This window comes from Pristiophorus japonicus, unplaced genomic scaffold (assembly GCF_044704955.1).
Source record: "Pristiophorus japonicus isolate sPriJap1 unplaced genomic scaffold, sPriJap1.hap1 HAP1_SCAFFOLD_1769, whole genome shotgun sequence".
Lineage (NCBI taxonomy): Eukaryota > Metazoa > Chordata > Chondrichthyes > Pristiophoridae > Pristiophorus > Pristiophorus japonicus.
In genome coordinates this window covers 3,572-27,990 of record NW_027251454.1, presented here as the reverse complement: position 1 = coordinate 27,990, position 24,419 = coordinate 3,572, and the positions used below count along the sequence as shown (strand labels likewise).

Below are 24,419 nucleotides of genomic sequence, written 5' to 3'. Positions count from 1 at the left end.
TTACAATCTATATTAACGACTTAGAAGAAGGGACTGAGTGTAATGTAGCCAGGTTTGCTGACGATACAAAGATGGGAGGAAAAGCAATGTGTGAGGAGGATACAAAAAATTTGCAAAAGGACATTGACAGGCTAAGTGAGTGGGCAAAAATTTGGCAGATGGAGTATAATGTTGGAAAGTGTAAGGTCATGCACTTTGGCAGAAAAAAAATCAAAGAACAAGTTATTATTTAAATGGAGAAAGATTGCAAAGTGCTGCAGTACAGCAGGACCTAGGGGTACTTGTGCATGAAACACAAAAGGATCGTATGCAGGTACAGCAAGTGATCAGGAAGGCCAATGGAATCTTGGCCTTTATTACAAAGGGGATGGAGTATAAAAGCCGGGAAGTCTTGCTACAGCTATATAAAGTATTGGTGAGGCCACATCTGGAATACTGCTTGCAGTTTTGGTTTCCATATTTATTAAAGGATATACTTGCTTTGGAGGCAGTTCAGAGAAGGTTCATTAGGTTGATTCTGGAGATGAGGGGGTTGACTTATGAGGAAAGGTAGAGTAGGTTGGACCTCTACTCATTGGAATTCAGAAGAATGAGAGGTGGTCTTATCGAAACGTAAAAGATTGTGGGGGCTTGACAAGGTGGATGTATAGAGGATGTTTCCACTGATGGGGGAGACTAGAGCTAGAGGGCACGATCTTAGACTAAGGAGCCGCCCATTTAAAACTGAGAGAAGAAATTTCTCCTCATAGCAGATGGTTGTAAATCTGTGGAATTCGCTGCCTTAGAGAGTTGTGGAAGCTGGGCCATTGAATAAATTTAAGACAGAAATAGACAGTTTCTTAAATGATAAGGGGTTATAGGGAGTGGGTGGGGATGTGGAGCTGAGTCCATGATCAGATCAGCCATGATCTTATTGAATGGCAGAGCAGGCTCAAGGGGCTGTCTGGCCTACTCCTGTTCCTATTTCTTATGTTCTTATAAAAGCAGGGAAGTCTTGCTACAGCTATACAGGGTATTGGTGAGGCCACACCTGGAATGCTGCGTGCAGTTTTGGTTTCCATATTTACGAAAGGATATACTTGCTTTGGAGGCAGTTCAGAGAAGGTTCACTAGGTTGATTCCGTAGATGAGGGGGTTGAGTTATGAGGAAAGGTTGAGTAGGTTGGGCCTCTACTCATTGGAATTCAGAAGAATGAGAGGTGATCTTATCAAAACTTATACGATTATGAGGGGGCTTGACAAGATGGATGCAGAGAGGATGTTTCCACTGATGGGGGAGACTAGAACTAGAGGGCATGATCTTCGAATATTAAAATAGAGATGAGAAATCTGTAGAATTTGCTGCGTCAGAGAGCTGTGGAAGCTGGGACATTGAATAAATTTAAGACAGAAATAGACAGTTTCTTAAACGATAAAGGAATAAGGGGTTACGGGGAGCAGGCAGGGAAGTGTAGCTGAGTCCATGATCAGATCAGCCATGATCTTATTGAATGGCGGAGCAGGTTCAAGGGGCCATATGGCCTACTCCTGCTCCTATTTCTTATGTTCTTGTATGTGTCCCACTATTATTTTAATCCTCATTTTGCTCCCTACTGTAAACCCCATAAGCAAATTCTCATATTGTTCTATCAATTTGTAAGTCTGGATCCATTTTGTGTGAACATAGACCACGGTGGAATACCGCCCACTATATCTTTCTAATCTGATAAATTTCCTTTCATCCTTCCCATTTGCTTTCTGCCTCCAATAAACTCTATCCATGTGGCTTTTTCATTTTCTTAATTCCATGTCATAATTATGATACCTTGTCAAATGTTTTTGAAAATCCATATGAACTGTATTCATTGCATTTCTTTTAGTATCATCTCTGTTATTAGTTTAAAATCTTTGTATAAAGTAGGATAAGCCACAATCTATCCTTTAGAAATCTGTGCTGATTGGCTCTGAGCATGTTTATCCAAGTGCTAAGTAATTTCACTCTGGATTATAGGCTCCTTTAACTTACAATGACCTGAAGCAAGACTGACTATAATATTCTGGCTTATCCCATTCTGCTCCCTTTTTAAAAGAGGGTCACACATTTGTCACCCTCCAATCCTCTAGCACAATTTTCCTTTCAACACAATTCTGGAAAATTATAATTAGCTTTTGCTATTGCTGCCTTAGCTTTCCTCGTGATTCTCAATGTAAACCATTGTCCCTATAATTTGAGTCACTTCTTTAGTACCATTTCTCTTTGAATAATAACCTCCACTAGTTCTACACCTCCCACTGAAATCTGAGGAAAGTATTTATTTAATATCTCTGCCATTTCCTAAGTCTCCATTCCAAGTTTACATTTTCATCTCTCTAGGCCTATCATGACTATTCTCTTACTACTAATGAGTTTATAGAAAGCCCTTTGATTCCCCTGTGTTTTTTACTAACATTTCCTTGTATTCATAACTAGCTTTTCTAATGTAATGTTTTATATTATTTGTTTCTGGCTTTAACTTTTAATTTTTAATTTTGTTTTAAGCTTTCTATTCATTCATGGAGCATCAGATTGTAATACATTATTTTCCTTACATAAATGTACTTCAATTGTACTGTACCCTTTACAGTAAGAGGCGAGGGCCCAGGGGCAGCACGGGCCAGCCCACACTGTGATATGTGTGCGCTCTAGGCCCGTGCAGCAGAGCTGGTCTCCAGTCATCTTGGTTAATCCTTGCCACTGGACCAAGGCCGAGCTCCGCCAAGCCCGTGTGGTGGCTGGTGTGCAACAGCCACCACACGTTTAAAAAAAAAAAAAAAAAAAAAAAAAATCCACGCACAGGCATCTTACATCCTTCAAGATGTAGTTCTGGACCTGGAATATTAGGTCCTTCATTGAAACACCTGTGAACTCATCCCTTTTTGACGTGGAAGCAAGTCATCCTCGATACGAGGGACTGCCTATGATGATGATGATGACCCTTTACATGTCCTGTTTAAATATTTTCCATTGGTGATCTTTGGTTTAGTTTGACACTGTCCCTTTTATCACTATAATTTGATTTTTTTCTTGCTCAGATACCCTAGTTCTTTTCTTTTTCCTTTTCTGTTCTTGCACGGAACCTAATTATTTTGCGGTCATTATTTCCTAAATGCTCCCCAACTTTGAGGTGCCCTCCTTGCTCCATTTCATTACCCAGAACCAGATAAGTCAAAATACCCACTGAAGGGGTGCATTAAAATTACTGAAATGTTTATTGTCAATTATATAAGTGAAATAGTTTTGTTGTTTGATTTAGGTAGAGGAAGTAAATGTTCTTTTTGGGATCTAATTTCCTCCAGGGCTAGCTGCCAACTGAAATTTAGTAATTTTTGCATGTATTTACAGACATGTTTGTGCCTTTGTAATTTATCCTTATTTCTGTTCTAAATTAGGTAAGGTTTATTACTCCAGTCCACTATCAAGATGTGGTGGAAGAGCGTTCCATCATCAAACAGTGTGGCTATCCTGTTTGTCAAAATAAACTTGAGAATGTAAGTCTGTTTTATTTTGAAATCATTCGGGGAGTTGTTTATATTCCTCATAGTAAGATGTTTGTAGGGAAAATAAATGTTAGGAAATAGTGAATCTTGATTCTCCTTATTTCTCTGAAAATGAAATGAATTGAATCAAGAGATGAATAAATTCCACGTACAGCCATTGCCCTTTTGACAATGTAAAGTGGCTTGAGGTTCAAAGTTGCTGATTGGAACTAATGGCACAATTTGGGAAATAGTTAGCAAGACTAGAGGCAATTAAGGTGGCCAAGAATATGAAAAAACATTGGGGCAGAATTTCTGATGTCCCAGGCCCATACGAAGTTTCTTCGGACCCGGGAAGGCATCGGAAAAGCCGGTTTTTAGCGTGCAATGCGCATGCACTGAAAACCGTCTTTTCCGATCTGTCAAACTGGAGCATGACAGATCATAGCCAGATTGGGAGCAAGGATGCCAGATCGGAGCGAGAGATTGAGCTATTTCCCATAGCTTGCCCGGCAAATGTCCTCAAAAACTTGCGCCTGAAAAAGCAGGCACATAGCTTACTTTTACAGGCGCCAGTGTTTTAAAACATACAAAAAGAATTGTAAAATAAAATTAAAAACACATAGTTTATTGTTTAAAAACCCTCCTCACTACGGTAAGTTTATTTTTAACCAGAATTTAAAAAAATGTTTAAAAAAAAAAAATTGGGAAAATATTTTATTTTTATAAGATATTTAAAATTAATTGAAATTAAAGTTATTATGTGTGGTCTGTTTTTATTATTATTTTGTGTGATTGCTTTTGTTCCCATTAATAGCACTGAGAACTCGTAGATACACGAGTCTCAGTGCTATTAATGGGAACCTGTGAAATACTTACCTGATTGGCTGAGCAGTCACACACGACTGCATCTTCTACGTCGGGACCCTCTGCACGGAGTGAGCTTCGCAACGCGGGAGGAGAAGGCCTCCCCATCGGAAATCAGGGCACATCCTTGTCCACCAGATAAATTCGTAAAAAAATATCCAGCGAGGAGGCAATTGCCTGCAGGAAGACCCCCAGAGGTACTTTTGGGTCATTGTGATTGTTGGTTATGCTAGATGTGCAAAATGCTAACTTGGACTAATTTGCTCTGGTTAAAGAGATAGATAGACTATCATAGAATCATACAGCACAGAAGGAGGCCATTTGGCTCAAAGTGCCTGTGCTGGCATTTTGAAAGAGCTAATCAAATTGTTCCTCTTCAAGTATATATCCAATTCCCTTTTGAAAGTTGCTATTGAATCCACCACTCTGAAGCTACAACACAGAGTTACATGCATACTAAACAGCGGAAGCAGCATGCGCTAGACAAAGTTAAGCGATCCCACACCTTACAGAGCAGATCATAGTTCTGCAGTCCTGCCACATCCAGTCATGAATGGTGGTGGACAATTAAACAACTAATGGGAGGAGGAGGCTCCATGAACAGCCCCATCCTCAATGATGGTGGAGCCCAGCATCCGAGTGCAAAAGTCAAGGCTGTCGGCTTTGCAACCATCTTCAACCAGAAGTGCCGAGTGGCTGATCCATCTCAGCCTCCTGAAGTCCCCACCATCACAGAAGCCAGTCTTCAGCCAGCTCGACTTGCGCCACGTGATATCAAGAAACAACTAACACACTGGATACAGCAAAGGTTTTGGGCCCCGACAATATCCCGGCTGTCGTGCTGAAGACTTGTGCTCCAGAACTAACTGTGTCTCTACCCAAGCTGCTCCCGTACAGCTACAACACTGGCATCTACCAGACAAAGTGGAAAATTGCCCGGGTGTATCCTGCCTGCAAAAAGCAGAATCAATCCAATCCAGCCAATTACCATCCCATCAGCCTACTCAAACATTAGCAGAGTGATGGAAGAGGTCGTCGACAGTGCTATCAAACAGCATTTACTCACCAATAACCTGCTCACCAATGCTCAGTTTGGGTTCCGCCAGGACGACTTGGCTCCAGACCTCATTAGCCTTGGTCCAATCATGGACAAAAGAGCTGAATTCCAGAGATGAGGTGAGAATGACTGCCCTTGACGACAAGGCAGCATTTGACTGAGTATGTCATCAAGGAGCCCTAGTAAAATTGAAATCAGTGGGAATCAAAGGGAAAACTCTCCATTGGCTGGAATCATACCGAGCATAAAGGAAAATGGTTGCGGTTGTTGGAGGCCAATCATCTTGGCTCCAGGACATCGCTGCAGGAGTTCCTCAGGGCTGTATCCTAGGCCCAACCATCGTCAGCTGCTTCATCAATGACCTATCCTCCATCATAACATCAACAACTTGAAACGATATAGCACCCTTAACGTAGTAAAATGCTCCACGGTGCTTCACAGGAGTATTATAAAACAAAATTTGACACCAAGCCACATAAGGAGAAATTAGGGCAGATGACCAAAAGCTTGGTCAAAGAGTGAGGTTTTAAGGAGCATCTTAAAGGAGGAAAGAGAAGTAGCAAGGCGAAGAGGCTTAGTGAGGGAATTTCAGAGCTTAGGGCCAAGGCAGCTGAAGGCATGGTCACCGATTGGTTGAGCGATTTAAAATTAAGGATGCTCATGCGATCAGCAATATAAGGTTAGGAGTGGGCTGTTCGCTGATGATTGCACAGTGTTCAGTTCCATTTGCAACTCCTCATATAATGAAGCAGTCCATATACGCATGCAGCAAGACCTGGAAAACATTTAGGTTTGAGCTGCTAAATGGCAAGTAAATTTGTGTCCCACAGTGCTAGGCAATGACCATTTCCAACAAGAGAGAGTCTAAGCACCTCCCCTTGACATTCACAATATTACCATCATCTATAATCCCCCACCATCAACAGTCTGGGGATCACCATTGACCAGAAACTTAACTGGACGAGCCACACACATACTATTGGCTACAAGAGCAGGTCAGAGGCTGGGTATTCTGCAGCAAGTGACTCGCCTCTTGACTCCCCAAAGTCTTTTTCCCCCATATACAAGACCCAAGTTAGGAGTGTAATGGAATACTCCCCACTTGCCTGGATGAGTGCAGCTCCAACAACACCTTAAGAATCTCGACACCATCCAGGACAAAGCAGCCTGCTTGATTGGCACCCTATCCACCATCTTAAATATTCACTCCGTCCACCATCACTGTATCTGCAGTGTGCGTCATGTACAGGATGTGCTGCAGCAACTCGCCAAGGCTTCTTCGACAGCACCTCCCAAACCCGTGACCTCTACCACCTAGAAGAAGTGCAGCAGGTGCATGGGAGCACCACCACTTCCAAGTCCTACACAATCCTGACTTGGAAATATATTGGCGTTGCTTCACCGTTCCTGGAACTTCTTCCTTAACACTGGGAGTATCTTCACCACATGGACTACAGTCGTTCAAAGCAGTGGCTCGCCACCACCTTCTCGAGGGTAGTTAAGGATGTGCAACAAATGCTGGCCTTGCCAACAACGTCTACATCCCATGAATGAATTTAAAAAAAAACCTTTTAGGTCGTGCATTCCAGATGTTGTTAACTCACTGCGTTTATAAAAAAAAATCTTATCCTCGCCCCTCTTTTTTGTCAATTACTTTAAACTTCTATCACTGTTTACCAACCCTCGTGCAAGTGGAAACAATTTCTCTTAATTTACTCTATCAAAAACCCTTCATAATTTTGAACACCTCTATTAAATCTCCCCTTAACCTGCTCTGCTGTAAGGAGAACAATCCCAGTTTCTTCAGTCTCTCCACATAACTGAAGTCGCCCATCCCTGGTACCATTCTACTAGAGAGAGTACTTTTAAGTACTTTTTTTTTTCTTTCTCACTTCCCCCCCCCCCCCCCCCCCAATCTCTTGATTTTTTTTTTACACTCTCTAATTTTCTCTCTCTTTTTCTCTCTCTCTTTTCTCTCTCTCTCTCTCTCTCTCTCTCTCTCTCTCTCTCTCTCTCTCTCTCTCTCTTGATTTATTACATAGAGGGCCCATGCACATCTTGGAGCATCACCATCCACTGCTGTATCTCTTTCAATTCATTTGGAAGCAGATCTGATGTGACTTGACTACAAGGGAGGAAAAAAAAACTATCAGTTCCGTACTGTTTCATACATAGCCAGGAGAAAACTTTCCAATGTCCAGTCAGTTCAAGTTGCCTCTGAGAACACTCCATGGTCTTGGTCCCTATTGAAGTGAGTGGAAATGCTGCAAGAGATAATGGCGACGAGGTGACAAGTGATCTATTTATGCCATCTTTTACCCTGCAGATGGAGAGAGCACTATGAACAAAGCATGTGTCTCCTAAACCATTCTTCCCCATTAAATTATATTATTTAGATCACACTTTTGTTATAGCCTTTTACATAGAATGTACAGTACAGGAACAGGCCATTCGGCCCAACAGGTCTATACCGGTGTTTATGCTCCGCACGAGCCTCGCACCCCTCTTCGTCTAACCCTATCAGTATAAACCTTTATTTCTTTCTTCTGCATGTGTTTATCTAGCTTTCCCTTAAATACATCTATGTTCTCCTCAACTACTCATTGTGGTAATGAGCTCACATTCTAACCACTCTCTGCGTTAAGAAGTTTCTCCTGAATTCCTTATTGGATTTATTAGTGATTATCATATTTATGGCCACTAGTTTTGGCCTCCCCACAAGCGGAAACACCCTCTCTCTGTCTACCTTATAAAATTCTTTCATAATCTTAAAGATCTCTATCAGGTCACCCCTCAGCCTACTCTTTTAGAGAAAAGAACCCAGCCTGTTCAATCTTTTCTGATGGGTATAACCCCTTAGTTCTGGTATCATCTGTGTAAATCTCTTTTTGCATCATCTTCAGTGTGTCTATCCTTTTAATCAAGGTTCTATACAAATTTAACACATCACTGCTTCTCAATTCTATCCCTCCTAGAAATGAATCCCAGTGCTTTGTTTGCATTTTATATATCCCTATTAACCTGCATTGCTACTTTTACTGATTTGTTTATCTGTACCCCTAGTTCCCTTTGCTCCTCTACCCCATTTAGACTCTTAACTTTCCTACATTGAAGTTCATTTGCTAATTACACGTCCATTCTGCAAGTTGACGAATGTCGTCTTGTATTTTGTCGCAGTCCTCCTCAGTATTAACTATAAGCCCCAATTTGGTGTCGTCCGCAAATTTTGAAATTGTTCTTCTGTTACCCGAGTCCAAATCGTTTTTCTTTTCCTGTTTTTTTTTCCCCCCTCCCCTCACCTCTTGCCTTGAAGGCATCAACTCCTTGGTGTGCTATGGCTCTATAAGAGCAGCAGTTGCCCTCTGCTGCATCAGCCTAGTGGCCATTTTTCATGACGAGAACGTATATGGTTACTGTGAGTAGACTATTTGACTGTAAGGACATGACATCTGAACCAATCCTGTCCTTATTTTTCATCTGTCCACTTCCAGCAGAGATTGCTGTTTAACAGTCAGGAGTGAGAATATTGACAGTGATTGTCCTTTAACATCCTTCACCGAAAGGAAACAATCACAGCACCACCTCTGGTTCATCAGATAACTCTGTGCAGACCGGGAGTTGAACCCGAGACCTTGATCTATATAGCATGGCTCTTATCTGTTAGCCAGCAGAGCCATTTGACAGTCTTATTGCAGATTTTGATGTGATCTATGATTTAAAAAAAATATATATATTTATTCCTTTTTATAATTCAGGTCCCTAAACAGCAATACAAAATATCCACCAAAACCAATCGAGTTTATGACATTACAGACAGAAAGGTAAGGATCTTTTCATAATTTTTTTGTTGATTGATTTATTTTTTAAAGAATTTAATATCTAAGTTGAGAGAGTGTATTTTTCATAGCCTGAGGTTTATGCATGATAATTGGGTTTGCACCTTACTCTGGCCTCAGCATAGTATGGAAGTTCTTCCAGTATTATTTAACTCACTGCTTTAACTACTCCCAAACTGAAAAGTAATGAATAGCAAATATACTGGGCACAGCTCCAAAATAAAAATGTTAAATATTGTCCTTGCGTTGCAATCCTAAGACAGCTAATTGTAATAATAAATATTGCTGATATTGGCAGAAATATCACATAGGAATGCTATAATCACTGTCAATAAACATTTCCACTGTTACTGGGCTAGTGATCTAGAGGCTGGACTAATAATTCAGAGAAAGTGAGCTCAAATCCCATCATGGTGGTTTGAGAATTTGAATTCAGTATAAAAAAAATCTGGAAATGATCTGGCCCAAGTTTTAGCTCGAGTTGCTCCTATTTTTTTGGAGTAACTGGTTTAGTATGGAGTATCTTAGAAATCGCAATTCTTGGCATTTAGTTTGCTCCAGTTCTAGTTAGTTAGAATAGTTTCATTTTAGTACAGTTTTTTTTTCAAAAGGGGGCGTTACCAGCCACTTACGCCTGTTTTGCAAGTTTAGGCAGCGAAAAGTTACTCCAAACTAACTTAGAACGGAGTAAGTGTTGATTTTTGTACGCTCAGAAAAACCTTGCCTACACTTTATAAATTAGGCGTAGGTAGCAAGAGATAGGGGGGGAAGGGAAGTTAGGGGATTTTACAAAGCATTAAACACTTCACTTTTAATCATTAAAGATGCATAGAAATCATCATCATTTTTCAATAACAATAAATGCACAATAAATCAAGTAATAAAAATTTGAAGTCCTACCTTGCCGACTGGAGCACGCACTGGAATTAGCGTATTTTGTACCTAGACGCTTATTAACTTTGGTGTTTGTTAATTTGGTGCTTCCAGATTACAAGATTCCACTTTTAGAATTCCAACCAGTCTGGAATAAAAGCAGGGCATTTCTCCCCCAGTCTAGGTCCGCTCCCCTCGGATGCGCAGGTCGGTCTTGAAGAGTCATCTCCTTACTTTGCCGAAATCTGTGGTTGTCAGAGAATGTTCAGAGATGTGGATCCCGAGTCCAGCTCAGAGTCGTCAATATTGGGCAGGATCCACATCTGAGCTTTTCAGTCACTAATCTGTATCAGACACTTACCTGGAGTGTTTTCTCACAGCCAGAACATAGTCTTGTTAAATGGGGCAAGCTGTGTCTGTCAACAGGAGTTGTTTGCAAGTTTTCTGCCCTGTTACTGATCTTTGGTCACTGTTAAAGTATCTGTGGCCGGAGCGCACATCTTCTGAACGGATCACAGACTGACTCCGCACATGGGCTTGTGTAACTCCTGACCACAGCAAGTGAGTGGGCTCTCCCTCCAACTTACTTCCCATCGGGTGATTGGTCAGTCGGTCTGTCAATGAAACCAGCGATTTCCATCTCAGGCAGACGTTGCTTTCTGGGCTCCCAGTTAATCAGATCATCCTAGCGATAATTGGTGTGGGTGTTTCTAGGAAGCCCGAGTCCCGATAACTATTTAAGCACATCTTCAATCCTCGGGGAGCCCATTCGGCCAGGGCTAGGGGCGGCGTGCTTCAGGCCCCTCTCTCAAAGCCTGCAGAGGTTCGGGTTGCGAGGAGCTACTGCACATACGCGCACACTCTAGCGCGCATGTGCAGAGGTCCTGACTGTTTTCAGTGCCGGACCTTGCTCCGCTCCCCCACCCCTTGTGCTGCGCTATGCCGAGGCCGAAGACGTTCTGAGGAACGCGGAGAATTAGAAGGTAACTTTTTGGCGCCCTTTTTATTCTGGAAAGTCGGCACACCTCATGGAGGTACGCTGTTTTTACAGGGGGCGGAAACTTGGGCCCATAAAGCTGGTATCTGTTTTTAAAAAAAAAAAGATTATGAAGTTGTCATAAAGCCCTAACTGGTTCACTAATGTCCTTTAGGGAAGGTAACCTGCTGTGCTTACCTGTTGGAGCCTATATGTGACTCCAGTCCCACATCAATATAGTTGACTCTTGACTTCCCTCTGAAGGGTAGCTGGGGATGGGCAACACCTGCTGACCTTGCCAGCGATGCCCACACCCCAAGAGTGAATTTTTTTAAAAAAGCTGGTCCACAACTGCAAGTTATTTTTCCTTTTAGAAGCAAGCTGAATTTATGACGTAACATTTTTAAAAGGCAGAAATAAAGACATGAAGATTTTTGATCTGGGCAGTCACTATTATTGCATGTTTTAACACAATCAAATTCTTGATTCAATGTCATCTGCCTATTGCAGAATTGGCCCAGTCAATAAATTGTAGTATTTGTAAGAGCTTTTGCTTTGGCAAGCCTTGTAATTTTTTGGGTAATTTGATAGTCATGATTCCCAACCTCTCTGTTCTATGTTGTCTAGCAAAGTGTCCACAGGCATGAATCTGTTAACTCTAAAGATGAGTATCTGAGAGAACAAACTGCCCAACAGTTGATGACCTTTTAATTATGATCAAACTTGTGGACCAAAAGCTGTTCACTGGCCTATAACTGCCGGTAACATTTTGAATGATGGAATAAAAGGTGACAGACTCTTGAATGAATTAAAAATTTGAAAAGCAGTAGAGTGGATCAACTTGGTCTTCTATTTTCTGTCCAATGACTCTAACTAGAAAATGCTGCCCATTGATTTAAAGATTTGGCTTTACAGCCCTCACAGTCCAAGAACCTGCTCACACTTGGGCAAGGTATAAATTGAGAGTGGGTGCCAAGGGAATCATTAGATTGCAAATTATGATCTACATGAGGAACTGGGGAAGGGGAGAAAAGTGAAGGAAAATCTTAATAGAATTTAGAAGGGGCCTAGTTTTAGATGTTTAAGTTGCAGATGAGATCTCTTTGGAGGAAATTTTTAACATGCAACTAAATAAGACATTTTACTATTTTAACAGCATTTTTGCAGCAATTTTTGTTACAAAGCCTCCAAATATTTAGACGCTCAGATTCTGAAGAACCCATTATGGTCACGGGGACAAGAAAGGTGAAGTATTTATTCTAAATTTATGATTTGTATTTACAAAATATAATAATTTTTCAAATTTGAATTTTAGTTAGTATTAGTTATTAAGGAAGTGTAACAACATAAAAATAGTTTATCTGCATTTTAAATTTAGCTTGGCTTTTAAAAAGAAGCAATTGTAAATGTAACACTTTGTGTCCAGTCAATAAAAAGAGAAAACATGGGTGACTGGGTGATGCTGTGGGTTATCTCTCTGTCCTTTTCCCTTGGAATACTGATTGATATCTAGCCTTAACTAAAGGAATGATGGTCTCCTCTGGTGAGCTCTGGCAGTCTCACTGCTGTTACTGGAGAGGCTCAAGTGTGGATGGTGTGAGAAATTGGAAAAACCTGAGCAGAGAATATTTATTTTTATTAATGTATGAGAAATGATTGTCTTTTGTATTGTAGATTTCCAGCATGTCAGTTACTAAAAGAAGAACAAAGGTATGCATTCTTTTAATGAAGGTTTTGTAAAGTAAAATGGAAGGGTTTTTTTTGTGTAGAACTTAATAATAATGAGTAGTTTCAGGATAACTCTTGTACATGACCTGCCACATATTGGATATGCAATATACTCAAAATAGTTGGACTAGAAATTTATCAACCAATAACTCATGTAATTTAAGCAGTGATGAAAGCACATGGTTGATGACACAGGCAATACAATTTGTTTATCCTCAGTTGTTCAATATTAAGTGATGTTTTCATTTATTTGATATTTTATGTCTTTGTGATGTCTGTGTTTTATAGTTAGTCATTGCTAATTAAATGTGCTGATATTTGTTGAGATTCGAGCTTTGATCTTTTATTTAATTTCCTGAGCGTTCTTAATGCTACGTGTGAGTTAAGGCGAGATATACAACAAAAAGTGCATTTATGTGCATGATTTTGGTAGCAGAGGTGAGAGATATTTAAGATTTGTAAAGAAGCTACTGCTTAAAACAAATGACCATGAGGTGGCGCTCTTGTCTATATATGTAGCTAAAGGTGAACCTGTCCCTTTTCCATTTGTAAATGGAGGAAGAAAGTTGCCTGCAGCTGCCACAGTTGAGCCATTCAAAACTATAGCATTCACTAGCATCAAAATGCTCTCCCACTGATACCCCTTCTACCCGCCCAGCTTCATTCCCTAAAACTAAATCCAGAACCGTCCACTCCATTGCATAGTCCACTCCATTCCAGTCTTGTTACATACTGGTTAAAAAAAGTTCTCCTGAAGGCATTTTAGGAATTCCACACCCTCTATACCTTTCACACTAATTTTATCCCAGTTAATATTAGGGTAATTGAAATCCCCTACAATTACTGCCCTATAGTTTTTGCACTTCTCAGAAATTTGCCTCAATATTTGCTCTTTCTGGTTATAAAAAATGATTAGATTTATTACAAGGGAATACAATTAAATGGTAGGATACTGAGAAGTGTAGAGGAACAGAGGAACAGAGTGCATGTCCACATACCCCTAAAGGTAGCAGGACAGGTAGATAAGGTGGTTAAGAATGCATATGGGATACTTTCCTTTATTAGCCGGGGCATAGAATATAAGAGCAGGGATGTTATGCTTGAACTGTATAAAACACTAGTTAGGCCAAAGCTTAGAGTACTGCATACAGTTCTGGTCACCACATTATCCCCAAAAGGAGTGGGGGGGGGGGGGAATCACAGTATTGATTAAAGAAACAATTACAGCTGTGAGGAGGGATGATATGTTAAAACAATCATCAAATGAGGCCATATGGGTTGAATTGAAGAACAAAAAAGGGGCGATCACACTGCTGGGATTGTAGTTTTGACCCCCAAATAGTCAGAGGGAGATAGAAGAGCAAATATTGAGGCAAATTTCTGAAGTGCAAAAACTATAGGCAGTAATAGTAGGGGATTTCAACTACCCTAATATTAACTGGAATAAAATTAGTGTGAAAGGTATAGAGGGTGTGGAATTCCTAAAATGCCTTCAGGAGAACTTTTTTTAACCAGTATGTAACAAGACTGGAATGGAGTGGACTATGTAATGGAGTGGGCGGTTCTGGATTTAGTTTTAGGGAATGAAGCTGGGCAGGTAGAAGGGGTATCAGTGGGAGAGCATTTTGGTGCTAGTGACCATAATTCAGTTAGATTTAGGGTAGTTATGGAAAAGGACAAAGATAGACCAGGAATAAAAGTTTTCAATTGAGGAAACGCCAATTTTGCTAAGCTGAGATGGGATTTAGCCAAAGTGGACTGGAAACAGCTACTTGAAGGTAAATCAGTATCAGAGCAGTGGGAGGCATTCAAGGAGGAAATCCTGAGGGTTCAGAGCAAGTATGTTCCCGTAAAGAAAAAGGGTGGGACTAACAAATCTAGGAATTTGTTAAGGGACATGCAGGGTAGGGTAAAGAAAAAAAGGGAGGCTTATGACAGATCCCAAGGGCTCAATACTTCAGAAATTCTAGAAGAGTATAGAAAATGCTTAGGCAAGCAAAGAAAGAATATGAAAAAAATTTGGCAAGGAAAACCTAAAGATGTTTTATAAATACAATAAGAGCAAGAGAATAACTAGAGAAAGAGTGGGGCCTATTGAGACCATAAAGGTAATGTGTGTGTGGAGGCGGAAGATGTGGGTATGGTTCTTAATGAATACTTTGCATCTGTTTTCACAAAAGAGAGGGACAATGCAGACATTGCAATCAGGGAGGAGGAGTGTGAAATATTAGATGAAATAAACATAGTGAGAGAGGACACTATAAGGGGCTTAGCAGCTTTGAAAGTGGATAAATCCCCACGCCCGATGAAATGTATCGCAGGCTTTCAAGAGAAGCAAGAGATAAAATAGCAGAGGCTCTGACCATCATTTCCAGTCCGCTCTGGCTACAGGTGTGGTGCCAGAGGACTGCTAAAGTTGTGCTTTTGTTTAAAGAGGGATAGACCAAGCAATTATAGGCCAGTCAGCCTAATCTCTGTGGTGGGAAAATTATTGGAAAAAATTTTGAGGGAAAGGATAAATCTTCATTTAGAAAGACACGGATTAATCAAGGACAGTCAGCATGGATTTGTTAGGGGAAGGTTGTGTCTGACTAACTTGCTAGAATTTTTTGAGGAGGTAACAAGGAGGGTCGATGAGAGTAGTAGTGTATATGGATTTTAGCAAGGCTTTTGATAAGGTTCCTCATGGCAGACTGGTCACGAAAGTAAAAGCCCATGGGATCCAGGGCAAAGTGGCAAGTTGGATCCAAAATTGGTTCAGAGGCAGGAAGTAAAGGATAATGGTTGATGGATGTTTTTGTGACTGGAAGGTTGTTTCCTGTGGGGTTCCGCAGGACTCAGTACTAGGTCCCTTGCTTTTTGTGGTATATACGAATGATTTAGACTTGAATGTAGGGGTATGACTAAGAAATTTGCAAATGATACCAAAATTGGCTATGTGATAATGAAGAAGAAAGCTGTAGCCTGCAGGAAGATAGCAATGAACTGGTCAGGTGGGCAGAACAGTGGCAAATGGAATTCAATCCGGAGAAGTGTGAAGTAATGCATTTGGGGCGGGCTAACAAGGCAAGGGCATACACATTAAATGGTAGGACACTGAAGTGTGAGGAACAAAGGGACCTTAGTGTGCATGTCCACAGATCCCTGAAGGTAGCAGGCCAGGTAGATAAGGTGGTTAAGAAGTCATTAACATCAATATAGCCCCAAAACAGCGACGACAGCAGAAACAATGCCACAGAAAAATCAATGCTGGGGAACTCGAAGACCCAGTTAAGAAAACCCTATACAGCCAGCACCTCATTGGTGACCCTCGATGGCCCCGAGATGCAGAGTGCCCACAGTGCCTGGTCTGTCCTCAGGCCTCCATAACCAGCGGCTGCAAAGAGACGCTTGGTCACTCAACCAGGAAACACCAAGACTGGTTTGACAAGAATGACCAGGAGATCCAGGAGCTAATAAGCCGTAAGACCAAGGCATTTCTGAACCTAAAGCAGCAACCCAATTCGGGAGCAGCAAAGCAGCTCTGCAGGTGGCTGAAGGCCGAGGCCCAACAAAAAAACCTGTGACCTAAAGAATAGTTGGTGGGTGGAGGAATCACAGGAGATCCAGCAGTTGGCTGACAGCTACGACGTGCGAGGTTTCTTCAGCGCAGTCAAGTCCACCTACAGCCCAAGCACCCAAGGCCCCACCCCACTGCTGGCCAAGAACGGAGAGGCACTCATTAAGGCCACTGAGACAGTCAGAGCCCGCTGGAAGGAGCACTTCGAAGATCTCCTTAACCGAGACTCTGCCTTCGACGTGAGTGCCCTCGACTCCACCCCGCAGCATGCCACCCGCCACCATCTCAGCAAAATCCCAGCCCTGCACAAGTAGAAAAGGCCATCCGTCAGCTCGAGGCATCAGGAGCAGATGGAATCCCCGCCGAGACACTAAAGTATGGCGGAGAAGCACTATTGGCACGAATGCATGACCTCCTCTTACTTATCTAGAAGGAGGAGAGCATGCCAGGAGATCTGAGATACTGTAATCGTGACCATCTTCAAAAAGGGGACAAGTCCGACTGCGGTAACGACAGAGGAATTTCCCTGCTGTCGGCCATTGGGAAAGTCATTGCAAGAATCTGCCTCAATCGTCTTTTCCCCATGGCTGAAGAGCTCCTCACAGAATCGCAATGCGGATTCCGCCCATCAAGGGGTACAACGGAAATGATCTTCACCATGTGACAACTACAAGAGAAATACAGGGAACAGCATCATCCTTTGTACATGGCCTTCTTTGACCTCACAAAGGCCTTTGACACTGTCAACCACAAGGGACTATGGAGTGTCCACCTCCGTTTCGGCTGCCCCCAAAAGTTTGTCACCAACCTCCGCCTGCTCCATGATATGCAAGCTGTGATGCTGACCAATGGATCCATCACAGACCCCCAATCCACGTCCGGATCGGTGTCCAGGAGGGCTGTATCATCGCACCAACGTTTTCCTCGATCTTCCTTGCTTCAATGCTCCATCTCGCTCTCAACAAGCTCCTCGTTGGAGTGGAACTAAACTATAGAACCAATGGGAACCTGTTCAATATTCGCCGCCTCCAGACTAGATCCAAGGTCGTTCCATGCTCTGTCATCGAACTACAGTACATGGACGGCGCTTGCGTCTGTGCACATTCGGAGGCCGAGCTCCAAGCCACCATCAACCCCTTCACCGAGGCATATGAAAGCATGGGCCTTGCGCTAAACATCCGTAAGACAAGGTCCTTCACAAACCTGACCCCGCCACACAGCACTGCCCCCAGGTCATCAAAATTCCCGGCGGGCCTTGGACAATTTGGACCATTTTCCATACCTCGGGAGCCTACTATTAGCAAGGGCAGACATCGATGACGAGGTCCAACACCGCCTCCAGTGTGCCAGCGCAGCCTTTGGTCACCTGAGGAAAAGAGTGTTTGAAGATCAGGACCTCAAATCTGGCACCAAGCTAATGGTCGACAGGGCAGTAGTGATTACCCGCCCTCCTATATGGCTCAGAGACGTGGACCATGTACAGCAGACATCTCAAAGCACTGGAGAAATACCACCAATGCTGCCTCCATGAGATCCTGCAAATCCACTTGGAGGATAGACGCACCAATGTCAGTGTTCTCGCTCAGGCCAGCATCGAAGCATTGACCACGCTCGATCAGCTCCGTTGGGCGGGCCATATCGTCCGCATGCCTGACACGAGATTCCCTAAGCAAGCGCTCTACTCTGAACTCCTACACGACAAGCGAGCCATGTGGGCAGAGGAAACTTTCCAAAGACGCCCTAAAAGCCTCCTTGATAAAGTGTAACATCCCCACCGGCACCTGGGAATCCCTGGCCCAAGAACGTCCAAAATAGAGGAAGAGCATCCGGGAGGTCGCTGAGCACCTCTAGTCTCGTCGGCGAGGCCAAGCGCAGGCAGCGGAAGGAGCATGCGGCAAACCTGACTCCCCACCTACCATTTCCTTCAACCACTATCTGCTCCACCTGCGACAGAGACTGTGATTCCTGCATTGGACTGTACAGCCACCTAAGAACTCACTTTGAATGGAAGCAAGTCTTAATTTCGAGGGACTGCCTATGATGATACGGAATACAGGTAGAACATCCGAAATCCGGAGTTCTAAAAAACGGAATTGTGTGAAAACTGGACATTGTGAAGATTGCAAGAGTCGTTGTCCGGGTTCAGGAAATATTTCCCGAAAACCGGACTTTTAAGCTGTGCGTACCTTTTTCCAAACATGAATCCAAAATAATACGTAAACCGCGCAGCTGAACCTGTCCTCGAGGTTGCCGGATTCGGGCCGTCGGGTGTAATGCCCCGAAATCCGGAAATTCATGAAAGTCAGCCCAAGGGTTTCTGGAGTCGGGACGTCTGATTGTCTCCGAAATTCGGAAATACCCAAAACTCATCCTGGGAGTTTCCGGATTCGGGACGTCTGATTTCTATTCCAAAACCCGAAAACGGAATGGCCTTGGTCCCGAGGTTTCTGGTTTCAGAACTTTATACCTGTGCTTGCCTTTATTAGCCAAGGCATAGAATACAAGAGCAGGCCGGTTATGCTTGAACTGTATAAAACACTAGTTAGGCCACAGCAAGAGTACTGCGTGCAGTTCTGGCCACCACCTTACAGGAACGATGTGAGTGCACTAGAGAGGGTAGAGAGGAGATTTGCGAGGATGTTGCCTGGACTGGAGAATTTTAGCTATGAGGAAAGATTGAATAGGCTGGGTTTGTTTTCTTTGGAACAGAGGAGGTTATGGGGAGACCTTATTGAGGTGTATGAAATTATGAGGGGCCGCGATAGAGTGGATAGGAAGGACCTATTTCCCTTAGCAGAGGGGTCAACAACCAGGGAGCAAAGTTTTAAAGTAATTGACAGGAGCTTTAGAGAGGGGATTTGAGGGGAAATTTCTTCACCCAGAGGGTAGTGGGAGGTCACTGCTTGAAAGGGTGGTAGAGGCAGAAACCTTAACCGCATTTAAAAAGTATTTGGATGTGCACTTGAAGTGCCGTAGACTACAGGGCTACGGACCAAGAGCTGGAAAGTGGGATTAGGCTGGATAGCTCTTTGTCGGCCCGCGCGCAGAAGATGGGCCGAACTGGCTGCCTCCTGTGCTGTAAATTTCTATGATTCTATGATTAAGCCAGCTATTGCTGCTGGAGGCCAACTGGACAGCCTGAAGGCTCAACTGTGGTAGCTGCAAGCAACTTTCTTGCTCCATCTCCAGGCTCTAGGCCCTACAGGGGCAGGCTGACAACCAGGCGTGCGATCAGGGTGTTACACTCTGGTCAGAATACAATCCCTCCACAAGGGAAGCTACTGGCTCAGATAGACAATGAACCAGCTATAAAGCCGTCCAAACATGTAAGTCACGAGTGGGATTGAGCAAGGATTTGCTGCAAGGCCTCTAACAAAAATTGGGAGAGATTGTGTGAAGATTCATCAATTGGGGAGTGAAATTGGGAAGATGGACCGAACTATCATTGTACGTTATTACACTGAGAGCAGTCTGTCCTGGTTATTAAAAGCAGAAATTAATGTTAAATTTCTAATTTTATGATATCTGACTACTAAAGAATGACCAAAAAAAAATTATATTTTTGTGGGGGTAGGCTTGGAACTAATTGTTTCTGGCACTGTTTTGTATACTTTATCCTTGTCTTATAGAGGTAGAGCTGGAGAGGAAGTGAGATTTCAAAATTCAAGCGTCCAGGTTTCTGATGTTGATGATCCTCCCTGTATGGAAGATCGCCATGTGTCTAGCTCCTCTTCAAGTGGAAGCGATAGCAGTGGCTCTGAACAAGAGTTTGTTTCCACCATCCTTTTGAACAAAAAATGTAGTTTAAAAACTTCAAAGCAGAAACTGTACAAAAAACAGCGGAAGGGCACGGCTACAAAACCTAAAAAAATGGTACCTGTGCCAAAACCTGCAGAAATGGATCATGAAGTAGAAAATGCTGCACTACAATTGAAGAAATGCCATGTTAACAATACTGAGACATCAAGTCCGAGTTTGTCCCAAAGTGCAGAAACTGAACAATTGACCTTTGCTCCAAAGGAAAAGTCCCTGACATCAGAGCAAAGCCCCTCTCTATCAACTTCATTAATGGCATTACAAGATGATGAAAAAACTATGGCAAACAAAAACTTTACAACACAAGGTCTGAGCAAGAAGGGTGCTGCATCACTGAAGATGCTAATAGCAAAATCAAAGCAAACGAGTCATTCAAGTTCAGGTAGATGTGCTTCAGTGGTTGATCTGTCTGGTGTTAAAAGTAATGTGCTAGAATTACTAAAACAAACACTAAGTGAATGGAATACAGAAGAAACATTAATATTTCTTTATGGCTCTAATTTAAAATGCAAAAAATCACAATGTAGTTGGCCAAGTCGAACGTCTTGCGTAACTGAACAAGAAGAACTTGATGAAGATGACCTGGACAGTCTGGAAGCAATTGAAATCATCAATCCTAATGAAAATACTGGAAACAATAAAAATGGCTTGACCAAGAGTGTCCAAGTTGGAAGGTCAGAGGCCACTGTTAGACCATTACCAAATTTTGAACAAGCAAAGCAGGAATCCGAATTTCTTCATCTGAAGGTCAGAGAGTTTTATAAGGGGCAGTATGTTTTGCCTGAGGACGTTGAAGGCGATTGTGAAGAAAATTATCAATCCCAAAATAGAGTAAGTTGTACACTCTAAAAATTGTAATGTTTTTCTGAGGAAAATCATAGAAATATGTAGCCTGAAATCATTCCCAGCACTAGGAAGTGACTTTTAATGACCCTATAATCAAAGGTTTGCTATATTCTGGTACATGGCCAACTTGTTGCGATTTTATTTTGTAACTTTTAATTTTGTGACTCCCCCTCTACAATTTTATGAGTAGGAAAAGATGACTAGGCATGATAAATCTGGTAACAACTTGCAGCAGCCTAATTTCTGTCAGTGATTTGGATTGAGAGCACAAGTTAAACCTCCCTTATCCGGAACCTTCGGGACCTGGCCTGTTCTGGATAAGGGATTTTTCCGGATGAGGGGTGGTCACATTAAATTGAATGGTACAGGTACTGAGCAAGAGGATATTGGATCTGGCTGGCTTGGGGCTGGGAGTGTGGCAAAGAGATCATGGGGGAGGGGTGGCCGTGGATCGGGGGTCTTGCGGGAGTCGGCAGCAAGGAAAGACTTCAATTTGTCATGTCGGAGTTCTGCGCATGTGCCACCCGGTGGCCAGGAATGGTTCTGGTCGAGGAGTCGTTCCGGATAAAGGAGGTTCTACCTGTAGCTCAATCTAAAATGGTGGTTAAAAAGAAATGATCAAATACTGCAGTCATATTTTCCTTTTCTCACCTATTTCTCCCCACATGTTCACTCCTTGTTGGGGTACAGTTCTGCAAGCACACTTGGGTACGTCCCCCAGGTGAGTATTATTTGTGCTTTGACCATAAAAGGCATGGCAGATGAGCCTAAAACCATCCTAACTTGACGCACGCATACTTCCAACAAGAATCACTATATAGTGATCGGGAATAAGAACTGGCTTTTTTCCCCCCTTCATAACTTGGGGGTTCTGAGGTTAATTGTAGAACACCTACTCATACTTGTCTGAGTTCAGCTGACTCAGCAGAGATCAGGCATCAAACCCAAAACCTTACTGGTCTGATTGGCTCAACTACTTCCTCAATAAACTGGCTGAAGCAGTTGTGTGTGGGAGGGGGATATCTGCTGGGAAGTTTGAGATGGACAATTTCTGTATGAAATCTAAACTACCAGAATACAGAAAAACTTAGGCTCATGGTTAAAGGAGCAAAACATTTGATACTTGGAGGAACAGGACAGGATAGCACTTACTCATCAACTTTAAAGTTAGGTTTCTTCTGTTTGGCCACAGGAGGCATGATCCATACATCCAGAACTAAAGAACTAATTGCCTGATAAACCAATTTATTTAATACTTTTAAACAAAATCAAATTTTAAAATTTCTCCCTTCAAGATCTTATTTTTAGGTGAACCTTCTGACTTTAGGGTTAAGCATAAAGTTTACAACCCAAAGTTCATTTCTTCTCCCTGCAAACTCCGCGCCCCCCCCCCCCCAAAAAAAAAATATGAACTACAAATGTAGGGTTAAACACAATTCCAAAAAACAGGAAATATAGTTCTTGTGTGATGCAAATCTTTCCCTACCTGGTGCGGGGAACTGCTGCCAGATGGGTGCTTTAAATCAACTGTCTCAGTAAGCGGAGACGGTGAAGTACTCCCTGTGCCAAACATCTAATGACGCGTGAACTTTATAAAGATGCTTGTGTTTATGGCTTTATGTATTTCAATTATTATTCAAAAGTTGATTAAATCGATAATTTTCTCCATTGTTTTTATTTTGACCCAATAACGCACAAATTTGATTGTAACTGATTTCACCTGTCTTTTAAGATGAAAATCCAAGCCTAACTTTGAGTTATACTTTCCTCCAGTTTCCAACATTGGCATCATTATAAATAGGTATCCCTATCAAGTGGGAGATCATATTCAATTTATAGATTTAAAAAAAAATTAATGCCATTTGACTAGGCTGGATTTGAACTCTGGTCCCAAAGGTGAAAGGGGGTGTGTTAATGTACTATATTGCCCAGTCTCCAGACTAAATGAATTAATCACTTAAATGATACTAAGTTCTAATCTTCTTTGGAATTTAGGGAAAAGAAGAGGAGAATCCAGTTCTTCCATTGGTCGATTCCGACTCGCAGCACCAGATCCGCAAACGCATTGTTCTGGATAAGCTTAAAAAAGTGTAAGTATAATAATATTAGTAGATGTTTATTAATATCCACGTAGATTCTGTTGTCTCTACTCCTCAGTAACTTTTCTAAGTTAGCAGTAGTTACTATGGGCTCAATTTTCCCCAGGATTTGCTCTTTTTTTTTGGAGTAGGCTGCTTTTCCTGGCCTAACTTAAAAATCCCCAGTTTTCCCAATCAATTTGCACCAGTGTAACTTATTAGTTACGTTTTTTTTAGGTTAATTTTTTTTTCTCAAAAGGGGGTGTTACCAGCCACCAACGCCAGTTCTGGTCATTTAGGCAACTTGGGCCATTTCTGCATAGGCCAGAGTATGTGACCACTTGAGAAAACCCTTGCAGAGAGTTAAGGAAATCAGCGCAGGTAAGTGCAGCAGATGCCCGGACAGCAGCAGCAGGAAAGGTAAGAGATGGGGGGGAGGGGAGAGTGGGTGGGGCAGTCAGGAGAACTCTGAGATCGCACCGGCAGGCAGGAGAACTCATAGAACGCACGCAGGAGAATTCTCAGAACTTGCAGGCAGAACTCGGAGATCGCACCGGGAGGCCACTCGGCCAGGGCTAGGGCGGGAGAACTCGCAGGCAGGAGAACCCAGAGATCGCTCTGGCAGGTAGGAGAACACTCAGAATTCACCGGCAGGCAGGAAAACCCGGAGATCGCACTGGCAGAAGTCACAGGACGCACACAGGAGAATTCGCCGGCGGGCAGGAGAACTCACAGGTTACCATGGCAACCCGATCTTTTTGGTGCAGATCAAGGCTCCATCCTCCTCGGGTTAGGCCACGCCAAAATGAAGTGATTCCAAGGGGAAACTTGCAACATTTTTTTTGGCGTACTTGGGCCACAAAAAAATCAGGGGCAACTCTTCAAGTACGCCCAAAAAATGCTTTGGGGGAAAATTGAGCCCTATGTATTACTTTCCACTTAATGGGGCCCAAATTTGGCTCGGAGTTGCTCTTCTTTTTTTTTTTGGAGCAACTTGATTTTTCTGGAGTATCTTAAAGATCCCCATTCTGCACATTTAATTTGCGCCAGTGTAAGTGAGTTAGTTAGGATTTTTTAAAGTTTTTTTTTCAAAAGAGAGCGTTACCAGCCACCTATGCCTGTTTTGGCCATTTAAGCCACTTTGGACAGCTAATATTTGCCCAAACTAACTTAGGCCAGTGTATGTGGCCCGCACAGAAAACCCTTGCGGAGAGTGACGAAATCAGCGCAGGTAAGTACATTCTAAAGCACCAAGCACTAAACAAAGCACAAAAATAAGCATTCAATA

General features: G+C 42.5%; 1 protein-coding gene across 1 annotated transcript in view; it reads left to right on the top strand.

Moving 5' to 3' along the window:
- LOC139243628 (putative RNA polymerase II subunit B1 CTD phosphatase RPAP2) overlaps positions 1-23,147 on the top strand; it is a gene marked incomplete at its 5' end in the record, with an annotated part of 28,822 nt that extends 5,675 nt beyond the window's left edge. Inside the window, 6 exons of the mRNA XM_070870809.1 lie at positions 3,409-3,507; positions 9,175-9,240; positions 12,261-12,349; positions 12,779-12,814; positions 20,021-21,038; positions 23,049-23,147. Coding sequence (XP_070726910.1) covers positions 3,409-3,507; positions 9,175-9,240; positions 12,261-12,349; positions 12,779-12,814; positions 20,021-21,038; positions 23,049-23,147 — 1,407 coding nt within the window. The remainder of the gene's footprint in view (positions 1-3,408; positions 3,508-9,174; positions 9,241-12,260; positions 12,350-12,778; positions 12,815-20,020; positions 21,039-23,048) is intronic.
- Positions 23,148-24,419: the final 1,272 nt, after the last annotated feature.